General features: G+C 36.6%; 2 protein-coding genes across 6 annotated transcripts in view; one reads left to right on the top strand and one right to left on the bottom strand.

Annotated features, from left to right (window-relative positions):
* The window catches only part of EAF2 (ELL associated factor 2), a 44605-nt gene extending 42111 nt beyond the window's left edge, over positions 1-2494 (bottom strand). Inside the window, exon 1 of the mRNA XM_004436515.2 lies at positions 2328-2494. Coding sequence (XP_004436572.1) covers positions 2328-2436 — 109 coding nt within the window. The 5' untranslated portion in view covers positions 2437-2494. The remainder of the gene's footprint in view (positions 1-2327) is intronic.
* Positions 2495-2666: 172 nt separating this feature from the next.
* Positions 2667-17919, top strand: part of IQCB1 (IQ motif containing B1) — a 45357-nt gene continuing 30104 nt past the window's right edge. The window contains exons 1-7 of one of the 5 annotated variants that reach the window (XM_087439680.1): positions 2667-2755; positions 3376-3463; positions 7241-7352; positions 7586-7748; positions 10237-10366; positions 13470-13563; positions 17766-17865. In XM_087439680.1, coding sequence (XP_087295806.1) covers positions 7253-7352; positions 7586-7748; positions 10237-10366; positions 13470-13563; positions 17766-17865 — 587 coding nt within the window. In that variant the 5' untranslated portion in view covers positions 2667-2755; positions 3376-3463; positions 7241-7252. The other 4 variants (XM_087439678.1, XM_004436516.3, XM_087439681.1 and 1 more) reach the window with 4 other exon arrangements.

Raw genomic sequence — 17919 nt, 5'->3', positions numbered from 1 at the left:
TATAAGAAAACTGAGGTTGAGAGCTTAGAGAATGTTTCCAAAGTTACACTACATATATAGGTGATGGAGACCAGAATTCACATCCAGGTTTTTTCAAGGCCTCAGCATATTGGACAGTCTTTACCTCTATACATAAAGATAGAATTTTACTTCCTTGCAGATTACATTGACTTCAGTGTTTGTTATAAATTAGGTCCATCTGCTCTGTATGAAAGTCAGATTTCCTATTCTATCGTTTCCATCCCTCACTCTGAGTCCTTAAGAGTGAGGATCATATGGGAAATGAACCTATCCTCAAGGATAATGACTAGTATTATTTAAATAAAGTTAGAAATATTCTGCCTGCTTCAACAATAAGAATAAAACTAAGGGCTGAAAACCTTTCTAATGTCTTCCACAGGACTAAGAGTGTATTCAAACCTCTGGGTCTATTGTGGTTGTTATTACTGCTGTTGTTTTGCTTATTTTTGTTTATTTTCATTCTTGTAGTTGGATCATCTGATTCTCTGACTCTGAAGACACAATTCCAGCATTTTGAGAACTTTTATAAATGAAAGGTTCTGAAGCACCTGCCAAGTGTTTTTCAAAGGCTTTTTTTTATTCACTTAATTTGGGGTTCATGCCCTTAAAAAGAGAATATATACCTGAGTTATATGAAAATATATTCTTGAGTAAATTTTTTTTTTTTTGGTGGGGAAGATTGGCCCTGAGCTAACACCTGTGCCAATCTCCCTCTATTTTGTATGTGGGACGCTGCCACAGCATGGCTTGATGAGCAGTGTGTAGGTCCACGTCCGGGATCCAAACTGGCGAACCCTGGGTCGCCAAAGTGGGGTGCGCGAACTTAACCACTACGCAACTGGGTCGGCCTCTGAGAAGTTTTTATAATCTTAAAGTTTGTAATTTGAAAAATTAATACTAAAACTACTGCATACCTGAGAAAGAAGAGGAAAGGAGAGAGGAGATATTATTTGAGAGAAAGGCATGGAGAAACCAGATAAGAACTATATCATACTTTTGGAAAATGGGACTGAAGGAGAGAAACTGCACAGCCAGCACTAGCTGTCTCACTGTGGGGCTCCTTGGATGAGAGTTAGATAAAGAAGAATAAACCAGAGACACTGTTGAAGATCTTCTGTTTGCAAATACCTCCCTCATTTATTCTACCAATTGGATATTAATTTTGCTTAATAAAACCCTTTTATAAAATGTAAATATATCCTTGGAAAGTTCAACCTATTGGTTCTTCATACCTTTACTGTGAGTTACTATCATTAGATTATCTAAAACTTAAGTAAACTTTTGGAGAATGTGAGTTTTAATTGGGTGTTTTGATGGAAGCGTGGAACACTTCAGAATAAAAACCATAGAGATCTCTGGACAGTCTAAGGGCAGAATGACTGAGAAAGGTGGAATGATGAGACACAAAGGAATGGCAGGGCTGGGGAAAGGAAGTGAAAAACTACCTACTTCACAATTTTGCCACAGAAAAATAAGAGGTTATGATTCAATGACCTCAGAGTTTCCTTTCCGCTCTATAATTCTATGAGGGCTATTATGCAAAGAAGGAATGTTTTACATGCCAAATCATAATATGCTACATTTTCCTTCCTGGAATCTACACCATCCAACTATTAAAGCAAAAGAGCTCCCTTTTCCACCTCAACAAACAAAAAAGAATAATTTATCAAAACTAGTCCCAGAGGACAACCAAGAGAAAATCAAAAGAAATCATAGGGAGGTTAAGTATCTTTTTAATGAAGAAATTAAAGACACACCCTCCAACACTTTGATAATCAGTATTTGATAAGTGACCGAATGAAATCAGGGGTCCAAAAGAGATACAGATCAGAATGGTTCAGAATCTCACCCCAGGAACACACTAAATAAGAACCTCATCAGCCAGAGACAGAAAAAGTGAAGAAGGGAGAGAATATTTCCCCACCAGCCCCAGGCATTCTCTGCCCCCTGCATAATAGTTGAGTTCTTTGCTCTCTTCCATTTGCCACATTATTTTCCTTTCCACCTCTGCATCATCCACCAGTCACGCCTGTCTCCACAGTCACCCATGCAGACCCTGCCCACAAAGTTTCCTTTTCTGCCTGTTGGTCTCACTTGAATCTCTCTGCCCAGGGTTTACCCACACCTGCTCGACTCCGGCTCCTTCCACTGACCTTCTAGGACCTCACGGAGGGCAGCGGATCGCGCTGGCACCCCATTCTCCAGCAGAGGAAGGAGGTCTGTGGGAACACAGCTCAGAGAGGTCTGTGCCTTCACACCCCCATACCCAGAGCTCCCCCTCTTTCCCCGGGGTCATCCTCACTCACAGCGCACAGTGTGGAAGGCGCAGCGCGGATACTTCTCGAAACTCTCGCCTAACTTGAGAACCCGCTCGCGACTGTCAATGCGCGGGCGTCCCCCTGTTCCATTCATCATTATGCTCGGGCTCCGACTTGGCCTCCACTCGCGCCGCTCGCTACCATCTGCCACCTCAGCCTGAACCAGCTGCACTTGTTGCGGCCCGCCCAGCCACCACGGACTCCGCCCCCCGCCCGACGCGCGCGGCCCCACCGGGCGCTTCTCGCGTGCGATTGGTTGCCTGGCTAGTGGCGCCCCGCCCCTTGGCTCCGTGGATCCTGGTCCCGCCTCCAGGCCCATTCCCGCGTTGCGACGCACGCCGTCCCGGGAAGCCGCGCAAGGGAGGTGGGTGGTGGGAGCGGAGTGTTTTGGTGGAGGAACGCTGAGCGAGCATGAGGTAACCGTCCGAAGTTGGCGGCTGGGGAAGGAGAGGGCCCCGGGATAGCGGCAGGCCGGCACCCCAAGGTTTCTGGGCCAACTGACCCGGCACGTAGGGGCTCTTAACGGGAGAATCGGCGTGCTCCACGCCCTTTCTGTGGAGATCTGGTGTGGAAACTGAGGCCCGGGGAGGGGCGGAGTCTGGGCACAAGGCCTGGCGTCTTGCCCAAGGCCTGGTAGCGCCAGAGCTGGGTCTAGAATGCCGAGTAAAAGACCCCGCGGCCTCGGAGCCTCGGTCCTTGGACCTGACTGGAGGCGACGCCGTTACCTCAGCAATCGTTTTCTGACCTTCTGTCCCAGCGGAAGTTCCCGGTGGTGTCAGGACCGGGACAGGGGACCGGGAGGGAGAGGAAAAAATGATTCGGAGTTAGGAACTGCAGATGTTTAGGATCAGTTGCAAGTCGATTGCATCGGGTTGCTTCTTTTATTTATTTCCTTCACGGTGATCCGCGGCCGCGGTAACGGCGGTGATCCGTGGAGGCCGGGAAGACGAGGTTCCCAGAGGATCGAGCTCGTGCTCTGGCAACAGGGTAATAGCATTAATAGTTGAAAACTAATTGTCTTTTTTCTCTGTCAAAGGTTCGTGAGTTCAATGGTAAAGAGGAGAGAAGTGCTGTATTAGAGGAGAAGCGCCCATGAGAAAGTTTACAAATCGTTGCCATATCAGGTGGCGGTCTTTCTGGGTAGTTATGTGATCAGACTCTACTCCTTCACTGACCTTCTGCCTTAGCCAGATTTGTCGGTTTATCGTTCCAGGCGGGTAGATGGATGTGTCTCCCGCAACCTCTCTGCTTGTCTTAATTGTGCTCTTTTAAGGGGTACTCTGTTTCATGTGGTAGTTAAGCGCTCAGCTTCTGGAGCCAGAATTTTTGGACTTGAACCTCAGCTTCATACTGTATAGTGTGACCTGTGCAAACCAAAGTTAAGTATGCTCGTCGTTAATACTGGGGGAAAAATAATAGTACTTATACCTGAGAGTTGGTGAGAGGGTTAAATGAGTTAATACATGAAAGCGTTTAAAACAGTTCATGGCATATAGTAAAAGCTCTCCAAATGGTTATTATTGAGGCTTAACTCTGCTCTCATGCAACATTTTAGGACGATCCGTGGTGGCTGCCTTCTCTTCTAAATCTTGAATTATTCTAGGAGGTAGGAATTGCTGTTTTGTTTACTTTACAGCTAAGAAAACTTGTTCAGGGATGCCCAGTCCACCAACTCTGTGGTTTGTATTCTTATTGTCTGTGTCATCTATTTGGCACTTAACGCTTTTTATATAATTATTTTACATATATGTATATATGTGTGTGTGTATACTTTTCTTTCCCAACCAGAACGTGAGCAGGGAATCTGTCCTATATAAAATCTTTGTGACGCTTGCATCTAACATAGTGCCTTACACACATGTGGTGATAATGACAATATTTCAGTGATGTTTCATTATGTTAGCCAGAGAGCAAGAACAGTGTTTCAAGTCGATTTTACCTTAAAAAGGCTTCCAATCAGAAATCTGAGGTTTCCATTTTGTGAGAAGGAGAAAAGCAGAGGGTCAGGAAATTGAGTTTTGGAATGCTCAAAGTTTGTGCAATTATTCATTCTTCCAACATGTATTTATTAAGTACCTACCACAGGCCAGGCACTAGTCTAGCCTCTGGGAATGTAGTAGTGAACCAGAGAGATAAGAAGACAACCAAGGATGGTATGAATTCTGCCCTTGTGAAGCTTACTTTCTAATATGAATTTTCTCTAAACATATATTAAAATGAATTCTGTTGTACTAGCCCAGAAATAAACAAATAGATTAATGAACTAAATAGATTCTAAAAATATGCCCAAGTGACATTTCAGATTGCTTCTATTATATCTCTTCATGAGAAATTACCTTAGGAATTTCTGACAGCTATGTGCATTTGTTCTTTTTTCACCAATCTGTAACCTCATCTAACTTGAAAAAATTTAGATTTCTTACACCATTCACAAAAATAACTTACATGTGTATTGAAGATATAAATAAAGATATAAGTAAATGAAGGTAAGTAAAACAAAACTATAAAAACACTAGAAAAAATTAGGAGAATATATATTAGCACTTAGGATAGAGAGAACCTTTCTAAGCATGACACCAAAGGCAGAAGCCATAGAGGTAAAGATTGTTATACTTGACTATAAAAAATTTGTAAAACTATGGTAAAGCCACTATAATCAAACTTAAAAAATTATATGACAGACAAGGAGAAAGTGTTTACAGCCAATATAAAGGATAAAGAGTTCATATCCCTGTATGAATAGATTAAAGCTTCTGTGAAAGAATAAGACAAGCCGATAGAAAAATTAAGAGATATGAATAGAAAATATATGAAAGAAGAAATGGCCAGTGAACATGAAATGTGCCTAACCTACTAATAATCAAAGAAATACAAATTAAAACAAGATGATACCATTTTTCATCTAGTGGATTAGCAAAAATGTAGAAGAACATATTATGTATTAGTAAACTTATAGTAAAATGAGCACCCTCATACATTGTTGGTGGAAGTATAAATTAGAACACCCATTTTAGAGAAAAATTTGGTATCATCTAATCAAAATTTTAAAGATATATCCTGTGACCAAGCCATCCAACTTCAAGGGAAATTCACTCTACCAGTACTAGCATGAGTGCCTAAACACATGTACATTGATATTCATTGCAGCATTGCTTGTGATAGTGTACACTCTGAATGACTTCCAGTAGACAGGATGTTTAAATACATTTTGATGCACTCTTCCAAAGGAAGCATAGCAGAATGCAGCCATTGGAAAGAATGAGATAACCCTCTATGTAGTCTCTTGGAAAGTTATATGCCTACTATGTGCCAAGAGTTGTGCTGGGCTTTCTTTAAAATATTTCCAGAAAACTTGTTTTTTAATGATTTATATTTTACCTAATAAGGGATGATTTTTGGATGCATGTATTAGGCCAACTCGTCAATATAAAGGATGGGCTGTGGTGCCAGTTATGAAGAATAACAGATAAAAAGTGAGTTAGAAGTAGGTCACTTGGGAATATGTTTTGTGTTTTTTACTGTTTTACATGGGAGGGAATATAATGAACATTGTAATGAAAACCACAGACTTTGAAGTCAGACTGATCTGAATTTGAGTACTGACTCTACCACATGCAGTTGGAACCAGAACAAGTTTGTCAACTTCTTCGAGCTTTATTTTTCTTACCTGTAAAATGGAGATGATTATAGGCTCTACTTCATAGTCCTGTTAGGATTAAATAAGATAATGCATGTAGAAGCACTTAGCACAGTGCTTAGTTCATAGTAAACACTTAATGTATGTTAGCTTTTATTAATTATAGGTAAAGATTATGCTTTTTTTAAATGATGACATTTTGAGCTTTGAATGCCTTAAATTAAAACTTTTTATAAAGAAAAGTTTTAGAAACAAACTGAATCAGGATGTGGATTTTTTTTTTATTTTAATATAATTGATTTTATTCACTATGCTGTTTATAAGCAAGCTTTGGTTATCTTATAATTACATAACATTTCTGAGTTTGGTGTTGGAGATCCCCAAGACCAACCCCAGTTTCAGTGATTTGCTAGGAGGGCTCACAGTTCTCAGGATATGTAGTCATTCACAGCTATGATTTATTACAGTGAAAGAATACATAGCAAAATCAGCAAGGGAAAAGACACATGGGGCAAAAGCCAGAGGAAAAGAGATGCAGACTTCCAAGAGTCCTCTCCCAGTGGGATCACATAAGACACGCTTAATTCCTCCTGCAATGAATTGTGACAACATGTTGAAGTGTTGTCTACCAGGGAAGCACACTAGGGGTTCAGTGACCAGAGTCTTTATTGGCGGATGGTCATGTAGGCATCCTCTGCTGTTATGTACCATTCCAAATTTCGGGAAGGAAGGCAGGTGTTCATCATAAACCACATTGTTTTTACAAACAGTTTAAGCACAGTGAACCACTCTTATTAGGGAATGGTGGAAACCCTCCTGAAATCCAAGTTCCTAGACACCAGCCAAGGGCAATCTTGTAAGGAGCTGTTTGAAAGGATAGCAGTCTCAGGCCTGTGTTAGCTCTTTTCTGCACAGTTTCTCTCTTATGATAAAAGAAAATTCCTGGTCTAGGATTGTTGTGCCGACTAGAGAGAGTGCATGTGAAGCACCAAGCACAGTTCCTGACTCTTAATGAGTGAATAATAAACAACACTGTAACTGTTACTGTAAGGTATAAGGGTCTCTAGCTCTTTTAGAGGTACGCTAGTTAGAAAAACAAGAGTTTTCTGTAAGGAAGAAATGAAAAAAAATCTACTCTTCACTTCTCAAAGAAAGCAGGCAAAGCTGTTTTCCTTTATATTGAAACTATATTTCAAACATTACTTAGGGAGTGAATATTTTAGGGCTGTTTGACCTTTATTTTTCTGAATCTATTAAAATATAGGTGATATGAAAAATGAAGCCAACAGGTACAGACCCAAGGATCTTATCTCTAGCTGCTGAAGTTGCAAAAAGTCCTGAGCAGAATGTCCCTGTTATACTGTTGAAGTTAAAAGGTAAGAAAATCTTTGTGATTGGCTAACACTGTTTAAGCAACAAAACAATTCCATCATGGGTACAACTTTAGCATTTGTTTCTGATTTGTTCGGAGAAATCTTAGCATTGTGATAAAGCAGTGATTTTTTTTCCTTTTTAATGACTTTTTAGTTATTATTCATCCTGTAAAAATACAGATAGCTCTTGGATTTATTGAGCAAAAATAAGTATATCTTATTTCCTTTTGCCTTAGAAATAATAAACAACACACCTTTAGGAAGCTCAGAGTTGAAGAAAATCAAACAAGATATATATTGTTATGACCTCATTCAATATTGCCTCTTGGTCCTCAGTCAAGATTGTTCTCGAATCCAGGGTGGTTGGACTACAATTTCCCAGCTTACACAGATATTAAGGTAAAATGAAGCAGTAAGTCAGCTTGTTCTTGAGGAATATAGTAGTAGATTCTTATTTTCAACACTTGCTTCTTTTTATTCATCTGCCTAACAAGCAGTGGCAACCTCCTGTGGTAGGTTATGGTTGTACTTTTCCTTCATACTATATATTATTATTCATAACTGTATTTTTGAATATTTCACTATCTAAAATTTTATTCCATCAACTCTGTGAAGATGGTGATCATGTGTTTTGCTCACCACTGAATCCCAAGTACCTAACAGACTCTTCATTGACTAAGGAATATATGAAGAAGTGAAGATACTAAGATAGAAGTGAAGATATCATCATACAAAGCAGAATGAAATAGTGCTGAAATGAAAGTCATAAGCAAAGTACTATAGAACAGCTATAGAAACTGTTTATTTCACTGTGTATTGATTTAGCTATCTCAACTGGATATTTCATTAGGTAACCCAAATCCCATCAATAAAATTTAGAAGCAGCATTTACTCATCTACTGCCATGCTAGAAATTAAGAGAAAAGAGAGCAAAATCTTTTTTTTAAAGGAGACAATAAAATAAACCAGGTGTTCTCAGTGTCTAAGCCACTTCCTAATTAAGTAACTGGAAGTGTGCATTACTAATTGGATCTTAGCTTTCAAAACTGCTTACTCCTAATTTGTTACTAGATAAAGGCCAGATTCAAGGTATACAGTTAGAAAAAACAATTAACAAATGTACATAATATTCTTTTCTTTTCTGTGCCGATGGTACAGCACATTTTTTTTTTTTTTTTTTGGTGAGGAAGATCAGCCCTGAGCTAACATTCATGCTAATCCTCCTCTTTTTGCTGAGGAAGATCGGCTCTGAGCTAACATCTATTGCCAATCCTCCTCCTTTTTTTTTTTCCCCCAAAGCCCCAGTAGATAGTTGTATGTCATAGTTGCAGATCCTTCTAGTTGCTGTATGTGGGACATGGCCTCAGCATGGCCAGAGAAGTGGTGCCTCGGTGCGTGCCCAGGATCCAAACCCAGGCCACCAGTAGCGGAGCATGCGCACTTAACCACTAAGCCGTGGGGCCGGCCCATAATATTCTTTTTTATACTTTAATTAAAGTATAAGTAAATAAAGCCTTATGTCTTTGTTTTGATTAGATATATTAGCTCATGAAAATGTTGATTGAGATAGGCTCTCATGGGTGGAATCCAAGTCTTAAGAAATTGCCATGTTTGTAAATTTACAAAAAACAATTTCGTTTATTAATGTTCTCAATCAAACTAGGTACTCTGAAATAATTAACTTTAGGAACCAAAGGAAAAGAGAAACTAATACATGTGCGTGTTAGTCCATTAACTTTAGGAATTGATGTGCAAAAAAAAAAAGAAAACATGATACATTGAGCATTAGCCAGTTAAATTTTTAACATGCTCAATATGTAGTCACTATTGCTTATCAGTGTCTGCACATTTTGTGGAAAAGCCTCAAACAGCAATACTTCCTCATTAGAATATACACACAGAGACCATTCTTGGGTTGGGGTCTTTTTTTGGTATTAGTCTACAAAAATATTTTTTATTATTGAGACTTTTTTTTTTTTTTTTGGTGAGGGAGATTGACCATGAGCTAACATCCGTTGCCAATCTTCCTCTTTTTGCTGAGGAAGATTGGCCCTGAGCTAATATCTGTGCCCATCTTCCTCCAATTTATATAAAGGGGACTCTGCCACAGCATGGCTTGATAAGCGGTGCATAGGTCCGCGCCTGGGATCTGAACCTGAGAGCCCTGGGCCGCCAAAGCAGAGTACGTGAACTTAACCACTACACCACCAGGCCAGCCCCTGAGACTTTTGAATATACTCGTTTTATATCCAGAGAGTGACTTTTATTTGCAGATTCAAGAGGGCTCGTTTCTCTAAATGAATTTCTCTGATGTATTTTGTAAAGTGTTCCTACTAGAGTTAGGTTTTTGCTGTTTCCCCTTCTGATACAAGCAATGTGCAGTCAGATTCTTTGCAGTTTTAGGAAAGTAGATTAATTGGAAAATAGAATTGATATAAAATTAGAGTGTTTGATTTCCTAATCTGTCCCTTGCAGACTGATCCTACCCTGGGTATTTTTCAGCTATCAGATGTCTAAAATGTATCAGTTAAGACAAATGTTATTCATGAATTAGGCGTTCTAGGTATCCTATTGCTTTTAGAGTGTTTGTAGCTTGTTTGCTGAAAACTTGCCTCGTTTTTCTTTATTATGAGCCAAGTTATTTTGTTTCCTGAAAGATTGACAAGTAGGTTTTTAGGGTATATGAGTTCTGGTAAAGTCCACACCACTGTTTACTTTTCTAGAAAGTTGTTATACTAATTTTCCAGCAAAAATTCTTTATTGCCTTGGCAACAAAAGAAAGCTGCTAAAAATTCTCATTAAGGCACAGTGTCTATAGAAGCTTTAGCATTCAACTGAAAATTATAATTAACACAAACTGAGTCACAAACTTGTGCTCTTATTTCAGCCATTGCTGTGTGGGCTTGGAGCCAGGAGAAGATGCAGAGGAATTTTACAATGAATTACTTCCATCGGCTGCAGAAAATTTTCTGGTTTTGGGGAGACGATTGCAAACATGCTTCATCAATGCAGCTAAGGTATATGTATTTATTTAGTGTTTTGTAGCCAAAACAGTTTAATTCTTGAGAAGATGTTCCACATTTTTTTCAAATGTGCAATATTTGGCTGGAACTACAATTAGAGTAGTGGATTCAAACATTTTTAAAGTTACAACCCCCCCAAAAAAATCTCTACATTTGAAAATTTTACAGTGTTGGCTGAAGCATACTGTATGACTTTTTGAAGGATCTGCCTTACTACTCAACTCTGAGCAGCACCTATAGACATTTATTTTCATAACATCTTCCTAAAACATACTTGTACTTAAATTAACAGTAAAGTATTGTTTTCTAGGCCGAAGGCTTTTAGTAGCTCCAATGGCGAAGAAGAATAAAGGTGAACTGTCTATTTGATCTTTCAAATCTTCTCTAGCCAAAATATTTCAACTCAAACATAAGGGTCATTTCAATCCAACAATATTTCTTGGGTGAATTGTGTTAGGTACTATATGGGACTCTGTTTTTTTTGATCCATGAGTTATTTAGATGTGATGCTTAATTTCCAAATATTTGAGCATTCTGTTGATGTTTTATTGTTATTGATTTCTAATTTAATTCTATTGTGGTGTGATAGCATACTCTGTATCATTTCAATCCTTTGAAATTTTTTCACACTTGTTTAATGGCCCTCCGTATGTTTTATCTTGGTGAATGTTTTATTACAAGCAGTCCTTGCTTTGCACAGTGCTGTCTATACTGAAACTCCCGCATATCAGAACCATGTAAAGGTTTTGATATGCACGAGTTTCATTTAACATGGTACCATGCAAAAGCAAGGACTCTCCCTGTACTTGAATGTGAAATCTGCAGTTGTGTGTAACTAAGTCATCATGGGGTATTAAGTTCCGTTTGAGATGCTTTGAGTATATAAGGAATACACACAGTCTTGTGCTTAAAGAACTCCCAGGCTAATAAAGTATACAGGATCTTTAGAAATTTATTATAAGAAACCTAAGACAAATGTATTTTTAATTCAAAAAATAAATTAAAAAATTATAAGAGTGAAATTGAACGAGACATACAACAATACAATATGGACAGCATAGTAGTTTGAGTGTAGGAGCTATTGTTGGCAGAGAATTTAATAGAGTAATTTAATTAGTGATAGAGTATATGCTTTCTGTGTAATAGGTCACAAATTCTACTCCTGGTATCTCCAATGGCATTTTGAGGGATGCTAGCACCAAATATTTGCATATTTGCTACATTTAATTTAATTCAAGTCCATTAAAGCGACATGAATCATGGAAATTGTGTTGGACTTGATTTCTTCTTCAGGCTGTGCCACAAACTAATTCTGGGTTCTTAGGTAAATCACTTGATTTCATTGTACCTCAGTTTCTTCCTTTGCAAGATGATTTCTATCTCATGAATAGCTCAGACCAGTATGAAAGCTTTGTATTTTCATCAAAGCACTTTTATTTAATATACCTTCTTTAAGGGCAATAATAATTATATTCTTTTCATTTATATACTTCAATACTTTTCATAATACTTTCCTATTCTTTATTATGGTATTTGTATAGAGATAAATTGTCTAGTACATACATCAAGGGGAGTAAATCATCTATAGAAAAGGAGGGCCACTTGATCACAGGGCAAAATTAAAACGGGGATAAAAAGGAGAAAACAAAGAACTGAATTTATTTATTTGTTCTGTCTACCTACGTGTTTCCCACCTAGGGGTCGGATTTTTTTTTTTTTTTAGTTAGCCAGCATATAGGTAGTAGATCACATGGTGAGACATACACAGGATGTTCTGGCCTCAACTGCAAACTGGTTCAAATATACACACACATATACATATATATGCATACATACATATATATGTGTTTTATATATAAGAATAGAAAAACGCCTCTGCAAGAATTCTGAAGTGATTTAAGAATAAATTTTGTTAATCAGTCTCAGGAGCCATGAATTTATGGGTGACATTATCTAATGAGTTTTTAAGGAAAGTGGGAGGTATTGGAGCCCAGCACTATCCTTTGAGGTTGATAACAATGAGAATTACTATGCCCTTTCTGCTGTGTCTTTTGGTAAAACTGGCAAAGTCAGTTTATTGGACTAAAGAGATTCTTGATCTAATGTGACATTTCTTTTTTGTTGTTGTTGATTGTTATATTTAGGTTAGCACTTGTCTATTTAAGCACCTATCTAAACCTGTGCTAGAATAATAGGAAGAAAATGCTTTCATTATTATGAAGAATAATCATAGCAATCATAATGTTTTTGCTGTTGTCATCATTACTTTTGTGCTACAGTACAAACATTCAGGACATGGGTAATATTAGTGGCCTTTATACAACTTTCTGCTAAAGTTACATGGCCAGTAAATGACAGAATTGTGAATGGAATCTGTTTCTTATTTCCCATTATGATACATGCTCTAATCTAGAATAATTTCTCACTTTACTTTCCAGAAAAGAGGAAGCAGAAAAAATTGTCATTTATTTATTGAATAAATATTGATTGAACATTTACTGTGTGTCAGAACTGTCTTAGAGTGCGGAGAGCTAAATGACATGGTCATTTAGCCCTCATGGAGTCATAGGAAAGAAGCTGTAACTTCTAAAGCACTAATAATATGCACTAATAAGAATGCTTTACATACTGACATCTACTTTTGCATAATGCAGTGATTTTCAACCCTGGCTGCATTACCAAATCACCCACTTAACTTTGTAAAAGTACAGATATCCAGACTTGAACTTTGGCGATTCAGATGCATTATGTTTGGACTAAAGCCTGTGCATGGGTATTTTAAAAAAAGCTTTGCAGGTGATTCTGATGCATAGCCAGTGTTGAGAAATGTTAGTGCATCGACGTGTAGTTCTTATACTGCTTATATTGTCTCATTTGACCTCTGGATAACAACCATTTCTAGTAAATAGAGTAAGTATTACTAGCCTATGACCACAAGTTATGTAAATTAAAAAACTAAAGGCTACAAGATCATGTACCTTATAAATAGCTAAATTAGATCCAGAAACCAGGTGTTCTGACTCCCCAGAGAGAAGTCTCTTTTTTTTTAATCAAGTATTTACAGAAAAGTAAATTGAGTTTTTTTGTGTGTGTGAAGGGTGAAGAAAAAGATGAATTACTACACTTTTTCCAAATTGTGACTGATTCTCTGTTCTGGCTCTTGGGAGACCATGTTCAACTCATCCAAAGTGGTAAGAGAAAAGATTTTTAATGTAACTGATAGTCATTGTAGAGTTACCTCTAAACAGTTTGATCTTTTTTTCTAAAAATAAATACCTCATTAACCATATAGATAACCACAGTTCAATAAAACCACGTTGAAATAACCCCCCACACACAAAAATAAAAGCCCATTTGGACATTCTAGCTTTAAACAGCCAACATTGACAATGTGAATATTATTTTAAGGGGAAAATTGCTAAACTATAACTTTCTTCTTAGCTTTTTCTATTTAGCAAATCCAAGATAAGAATTAATGATAATTTTAACAATTTAGGCTAGGGAAAAAATTTTTTAAGTTTCAAAGATTACAGTTGTATTTTAGAATTAGTATGAGAGAAATCCCTATGTGCGGAGTAGATATGATTTAACTCATAGCCTAACTGTTCATCTAAGAGTAAGCTTTTATACAATGGCATTTTACTGAACTTGAAAATGATTTTGTAGACTATTTCTACACTTACATTGAGAAGTATAAATATATGTTAGTTTTATATTATGTTTTCTTAAGACTGAGAAAGTAATCCTTAAAGATAATCTTGACAACATTCCTGTCCTCTTGAAAGATTTAATCTAAGATAAATGTAACTATATAAGAACATTGTTTGATTTTTTTAAGAAAATAAAAGTTGAACTGAATTTTTATTTTTAATTTTATTTTTTTTCTCAGAATTATGCATGCACATAAAGAATCAAATAGTTCTATAAAGATTGTTAAAAAAAAAAGGAAACACAGTCTGTAGCTGCCTCACTCCATTTCCCATTTTCTAAAGGTAGCTGCTTGGAATTAGTGTAACTAATACTTTTGGTAGTTATCTCCATATAGTGATAATAACGTGCTTAGAAACTTCCTTTTTTTTTTTTTTTTAAGTATTATCTATTCATGTCCCATTATGGAACAAATATTATGAAGTTCCCAATTTAAAGAAATATTTTACCAAAAATATAAAATACTTAGTCTTACTGTAGTGGGATGTAAAAGACCTACTAAAAAGAGAGACAGCAAGAGAGAGAATACTTGAATAATTTTAAAAATATGCCATATTCCTTTTCAAAAATAGTAACTATATTGAGTCAGCCCTGATGGCCTAGTGGTTAAAGTTTGGCCCTTTCACCACTTAAGTGGCCTGGGTTCATTTTCCGGTCATGGAACCATACCACCCATCTGTCAGTTGCCATGCTGTGGCGGTGGCTCACATAGAAGAACTGGGTATACTACCATGCACTAGGGCTTTGGGGAGGAAAAAAAAATAGAAAGATTGGCAACAGATGTTAGCTCAGGGTGAATCTTTTCCTGAAAAAAAAAAAAATAGTAACTATAACAAAAGTAACAGTGTTCCTCAAGTCAATCTGAGATTTAAAATATCAATAAAGTAGGTATTAAAACTAAATTAAGCAATAGTGAGGCCAGCCTGGTGGTGCAAGCGGTTAAGTGTGCGCGCTCCGCTGTGGCGGCCCGGAGTTCGCCAGTTTGGCTCCCGGGCAGGCACCAGCGCACCGCTTGGCAAGTCATGCTGTGGCAGCATCCTATATAAAGTGGAGGAAGATGGGCATGGATGTTAGCCCAGGGCCAGTCTTCCTCAGCAAAAAGAGGAGGATTGGCAGATGTTAGCTCAGGGCCGATCTTCCTCAAAAAAAAAAGAAAAAAAACCTGAATTAAACAATTGTGAAATTCATATGCAAAAAATAAATGGATACAAAATTGGGTTCTCCAACAACCTCTTTTCTAAAAGAATCAACGTCTTGGAGAAATGTCTGACTATAGGTCTGGGGTAGAAAATATGCAAGATAAGCCTAAAGTATCTTGCATACCAGATAGGAAAGAAGCAAAGTCTATTAGGATTTTGTGAAAAGGACTCAGAAGCCACCAGAATGAGGCCTCTACCAGCCAAAACTGGGAAGTGTGAACAGTAATAAGGATAATAACGATAATAACTACAGTGGATTGAAACATTTCAAATATAGTGAGACTGTTTAAAAAAATTATCCTTAGAGTCTGCTAGGGAACCAGTTCAGTTTGAAAACTGGTAAATGAAGAATCCAGCACTTATCCGGCCTTTTCTTACATATTGATGAGGAGAAATTTCCCTTTATAAAAATATTCCAATTAGTAAGTGAAAAAGTTATGATAGAATAGTGCCATTTTGCAACCCTTAGTGAATGAATTAATGGATTTAGAAATTAATCATCCTTCACCGTCAACATCAAAAGGAGAGACAACCAGATATTAAGTGCCTCCTAATGGCTCATCATAACCTCTCATATGAAATTTATATGCCAAAAATTCAAACCTGAATCACTTCAATCCTCTAGCTCCAACTAGCAATTTATAGAAGGTCAGAGAAACATTAAATTACACTCTAGGAATGCACTTACCAAAACTAGACTGTGGGAAGCTCATAGGACAACTGACATAGTTTCGTCAACAAATAAATTGCAAGAGGGAAAAAAAAGGTAGAAGAGGAATCCATAGATTAAAAGAAATTTGAAAGACAACCAATTACAATGTGTGGATCTTATTTGGATCTTGACTCAAACTAACTTTTAAAAATTCGGAGAGCAGTTGGAAATTGGAATAATTACTGGATATTTGATAAAATTAAGAGTCATGATTATTTAGGTTAGATACTGGCTATGTTTTATTTTTCAATAATTCAAATCTTTTGGGAATATATATTGAAATATTTGTGGATAAAAGCATTTTATGTTTTGGATTTGCTTCAAAATAAAATGAGAGGCAGGAAGTGGATGGGGTAGGTGAAATAAGATTGGCTATGAGTTGGTCATTGTTAATTGTTAACCAGTTGAATGACTGGTACATGCAGAGTCATTATACTATTCTGTCTACTCTTATGTACGTTTGAAACTTTCATTAAAAAAGTTTAATTAAACAAAGAAATGGGTAAAAGTATCAGTTCTTATTTGGGGAACCACATAGTTATCTGATCATACTTGAAAAACAGAATAAGAGCTCCAAAAATAAGTTATATAATAATATATTATAAGACAAACAGTATAAAAAATAAAATGGAATGACTAATAAATTATTTTAGCATAATTTTTTTCAATATAGAAAAAAGATAAACTTATAAACACACTACATATTACATGATTTCAGTGAATTCAAAGTTAATTAAACAGTTATTAATAAAACATCTTTAAGTAGACAAAAATTGAATAATATACTTATCCCACCGACAGAAAAGGATTTTATTTACTATTGAATTAGTAGAAAATAAGAAGCCATAGATATATTTAATAGTAGTAGAATTGTTTTTTGAATTGGTGTCTAGAAAAATATTGAAATATTGGACTATGTATATAGAAATGAAGAACAGTAGTTAGTATGTGAAAGAAATCACATATGTTTCCTCAGGAGATAGAAAGAGGAAAAGAGTGAAGTTGTTCTATAGAAGCTAGGGTAGTGTTCACAGAGCTGCCTTGCCAGCATACCTGAGCCCACTTTAATTAAAATTCTGATCAGTTAGCAGAGAAGGGAATAGAAACCAACATTTACCGGGAACCTACCCTGTTCTAGGATGTTCTGCAGTAGCCTGTGAGAGAGCTATTATTTCTAGTTTTACAGATTAAGAAACGGATATTCTGAGAGGTTAAGCAATTGCATAAGCATCCAATGCCAAGTCTTCATAACTGTCTGCTCAGAGCCTAAAAATTATAAACCAATAAAAACAAATGTTTTATAGTTAATGATTTCATTATTACTTAAGATATTAGCAAACATGATACATTAGATAACAATTAAATTTTTTTAAGGACATAAGCCACTGATTATAGTCATCTGTACCATTTCTATGCCTTCATTTTCTCTCTTCTTCACAGGAAATTGATTTTATTCACTAAATTCACTGCTAGAAAAAGAGATTCAGATTTAGGATATGTTATATTTTATTTTTAATTTAAGAGGAGATAATAATAGATTCTTAGCTTGGTATTTGTGGATGCTTTCTATTTATAACTGTTCATAAAAATAGAATGACTATTTATGTTTATTGAAACTGCCTATCTTAAAATCATCTTTATTGTAGAGTATACAAAGGCAGGAAGTTTAGCAGAAATGGTTATGCTTTGATTTGGTTTTGAAAGAACAAGTGAATCCCAATTGTATCATCATAGAATCTTTGTTTTAAACTTTCTTTTTTTTCTCTTCCTTTAGTACTACAAAGTGATCATTTCTTGCACTTACTGCAAACTGACAATGTTCAAATAGGATCTACAGTCATGACTATGCTACAGAGCATACTACAGATCAGCAGGTGACTTGATTTTACAAAATACAATTTTTTATTTTTGATCAGAAGCATTACCAA

Source organism: Ceratotherium simum, chromosome 15 (genome assembly GCF_057802395.1).
Source record: "Ceratotherium simum simum isolate JZ-2026a chromosome 15, ASM5780239v1, whole genome shotgun sequence".
NCBI classification, from domain to species: Eukaryota; Metazoa; Chordata; class Mammalia; order Perissodactyla; family Rhinocerotidae; genus Ceratotherium; species Ceratotherium simum.
This window is presented reverse-complemented; position numbering and strand designations above follow the sequence as displayed.